The sequence below is a fragment of the Primulina huaijiensis genome, chromosome 10 (assembly GCF_012295235.1).
Source record: "Primulina huaijiensis isolate GDHJ02 chromosome 10, ASM1229523v2, whole genome shotgun sequence".
NCBI lineage: Eukaryota > Viridiplantae > Streptophyta > Magnoliopsida > Lamiales > Gesneriaceae > Primulina > Primulina huaijiensis.
This window is the reverse complement of record NC_133315.1, coordinates 16,857,179-16,860,837: the sequence shown is the minus strand read 5'-3', so window position 1 is coordinate 16,860,837 and position 3,659 is coordinate 16,857,179. Positions and strand designations below refer to the sequence as shown.

General features: G+C 42.3%; 1 protein-coding gene across 1 annotated transcript; it reads left to right on the top strand.

Annotated features, from left to right (window-relative positions):
- LOC140985952 (uncharacterized) lies at positions 1 to 3,659 on the top strand. Its single transcript, XM_073453887.1, has 3 exons — positions 1 to 391; positions 1,427 to 3,288; positions 3,654 to 3,659. The coding sequence occupies exons 2-3, from the start codon at positions 1,429 to 1,431 to the stop codon at positions 3,657 to 3,659; spliced, it is 1,866 nt and encodes a 621-aa protein (XP_073309988.1). The 5' UTR covers positions 1 to 391; positions 1,427 to 1,428.

The following is a 3,659-nucleotide window of genomic DNA, read 5'->3' as shown; positions in this document are numbered from 1 at the left end:
TTAGAGAGTTGTTTGTCAGTTGTTATTAATTCTGATCATATATTCGGAGTCTACGAAGTATAGGCTACACGTTGATATAACGTTTTCGTAATTTGACGGATGTTGTAAAATAGTCTATTATTTGATGTTAAATTAATTAGGGTGTATTTGATGGTAGTATTGTGAATTAAATACACTAGAATATGAAATTGATGAACGATAAGAATTTATAATCGAGTTTTATATTTTGTTGAATTAATTGTTGTTGGGCTATTTGATGTGATATATTGAGGTTGTTATGATTGTGTTGATACGGTGACAATGATCTAATAATTGTTGTTGAATTATTTAGATACATCACAAGCCTCAGGATCAAAGAAATAGCCAGATTATATATATACCCGATTATCAGGTACGTGTTGACGTACGAGCATATGTTGTTATTGTTTAGTATTGATGAATACTATTATGTTGAACGATGATAAATCACTGGTATTGGGTGATTTGATATTATATCTGTTGTTGTTTATTATCGTTGATATTGTTGGTTGTTGTTTGTTGGGAGACGTCACGTTGATGTTGTTCGTTCGACGATATCGCTGTCTCCGGTGTTGGGGTGCGACGTATCGTCGATGTTATTCGTTCAACGATATTGCTGTCGCCGGAGTAGGGGTGCGACGTATCGTTGATGTTATTCGTTCGACGATATTGCTGTCGCCGGTGTTGGGGTGCGACGTATCGTCGATGTTGTTGTTGCAGTAGTATGGGAGTGATGACGTTGATATCGTTGGTGGTTTGATTGTCCAGAGACAGCAAAGGGAGTATTTCTGTTATCATTCCAGTTATATTTTATATTGTTGATAATATAACTGTTATGTATTACGATGATGATTGTTGTGTATGCTCACCCTTTGGGGGCTGTTTCTGTTGGACAGGTTACAGGACTCTGCTGTGAGACAGAATAGTGGTGAAGGACTAGGTGTGTCTAGTCAAACAGTCCTGTAGTTGATAGTAGATAGAGACAGTATAGTTTATTGTCTTATTTGAGTTGTATGTGTGTATTTATTATATTGTTTCTGCTACACTGATGTAGATAGTGTGGTGATTGCACTATTTTGTCGTATATGCATTATATTATTACGTCGTTGAAAAGAAAATTTTTATGCATATGACGTCACATGTTGTATGATTACGTGGCGAGGTTTGGGGCGCCACAATTGGTGGTATCAGAGCATATGTTAGATGTCTGGGATGGTTAGGAGTTGGGTTTGTGATGAGGGAGTTGGATGACGATATTATCTGCGTGTGTCTGTGCATTTGACTTGTTATTGATGATTTCTCGATATGATTGATTGGTCCTTAGTTGCGTGTGCTTTCGTGCGAAAGGTGTGCTGATGATTACTGGATTGTAATTGTTAAATGTTATGATTAACAATTTGATTTCCAGTGATGGCAGCTAGAGAACAGGTACATCCACACGAGGAAACGGACGAGGTTGACAGTGGGTTTGGGCAGATGAATCCATTGCCACCTCCTCCTATGGGACAGGCACCTGCAGATCAGCCTTTATTGCCTGGTGAGTTGACTTTGGCACAGTTCAGCAGTTATCTTCCGCCGAGATTTGATAGCTCTGAGACTGGCGAGCGAGCAGAGGAGTGGATTGAGAGGATAGAGCAGATATTTGTGACTGCACCGTGTGCTAGATCTGCTTGGTTACGATTGGCTACATTTCAGCTTTCGCGGAATGTATTATTATGGTGGCAGACGACTGAGGCCGGATTGAGAGCTCAGGGCCGTACTGTTGATTGGGATGTGTTTCGGTCTCGTTTTCTTGATAAATATTTTTCTATAGCAGCCAGGCAACAGAAAGAGAAAGAATTTGAAGATTTGAGACAGGGTAGTATGTCTGTTGCTGAGTATGAGACTCGATATTCTGCATTGCTGAAATATGTGCCACATGTTGCTACGAATGTTCATGCGAAGATGAGGCACTTCTTGAAAGGGTTGAAGTTAGAGTTATTTGATCGTGTGCAATCAAATAACCCGGTATCATTTGAGGATGCAGTGACAAGAGCTGAGATGGCTGAGTTGGTTATGCAGGAGTATGGGGCTCAGGGACGATTATCAGAGCCGACTAGGGAGTCATTGCGACCACAGGGACAGTCTTTTAAATATCAGAAGGGTTCATCTTCTTCTTCAGCATCATCTGGGAAGCGCCGATTTGATTCACGACGTGTTGAGAGTCGTGGGAGCAGTTCTCAGTCTGTTCAGGGGCAGAGAGGGGAGTCCAGAGCAGTGAGATGTTTTCGTTGTGGGGGACCTCACATGATCAGACAGTGCACACAGACCGAGATCACCTGTTTTGAGTGTGGCGGTGTTGGCCATATAGCGAGACAGTGTCCTAGCCGTGAGGGACAGCGAGAGCCCAGGAGTGATAGAGGTAGATCCTCAGAGAGAGGAGGACGACAGCCTCAGCAGTTTACACCACGACCTTCTGGAGGACAGCCACGTAGGCAGGGAGCTGGTCCGCCTCAGGCACAGGTGTATGCGTTGACACGAGAACAGGCAGAGGAGGCACGAGAGGAGATGATAGCGGGTAAGTGTTATTTATGTTCTTATCCTGCTTATATTCTTGTTGATACAGGTGCCTCGCATACATTTATCTCGAAGAGGTTTGTGGTTGAGCATCATATGCGCTCGTCTCCATTGTCTATGCCTCTTTCTGTTTCGACACCCTCTGGAGTTGATATATCAGTTGTATCGATGATATCAGATGGTATTATTTCTTATGAGGGCTATGAGTTGAGATCTGATATGATTATTCTAGAGATGAATGATTTTGATTGTATTGTGGGAATTAATGTGCTGAGGAGATATTGTGCGACTGTTGATTGCTATCAGCGAGTAGTATATTTTTACACCGATGAGAAAGAGCGTTGGACATTCTATGGGAAGGGTTCTCGTCCCCGTGTTCCGTTGGTATCTGCTATCCGGATGTCTCGGTTCTTGGAGCATGGCCATGAGGGTTATCTTATTTATGCTGTAGATGTGATAGAGAAGAAGAAGGAGGTGGGAATAGAGGAGATACCTGTAGTTGCTGAGTTTGCTGATGTATTTCCTGAGGAGATTCCAGGCTTCCCACCAGTCCGTGAGGTGGAGTTTGGGATTGAGTTAATGCCAGGTTCTTCCCCTATTTCTCGTGCTCCTTACAGAATGGCACCAGCAGAGTTGAGAGAGTTGAAAGACCAGTTACAGGACTTGCTGGACAAGGGATACATTCGCCCTAGTGTATCGCCTTGGGGTGCACCAGTCTTATTTGTGAAAAAGAAAGATGGAACGATGCGGCTTTGTATTGACTATCGACAGCTAAATAAGGTAACGATTAAGAATAAATATCCCCTCCCTCGTATTGATGATTTGTTTGATCAGTTGCAGGGAACCTCAGTATATTCGAAGATTGATTTGAGGTCAGGATATCATCAGATACGAGTTAGAGAGGAGGATATTCAGAAGACAGCATTCAGGACCAGATATGGGCATTATGAGTTTTTAGTTATGCCGTTTGGATTGACGAATGCTCCAGCTGTATTCATGAGTCTGATGAATAGGGTATTTCAGCCTTATCTCGATCAGTTTGTTATTGTGTTTATTGATGATATATTGATATATTCCAGGAGTGA

Coding starts and splice junctions, on each gene's coding strand:
- LOC140985952 (XM_073453887.1), top strand. CDS start 1,429: ATGGCAGCTAGAGAACAGGTACATCCACACGAGGAAACGGACGAGGTT.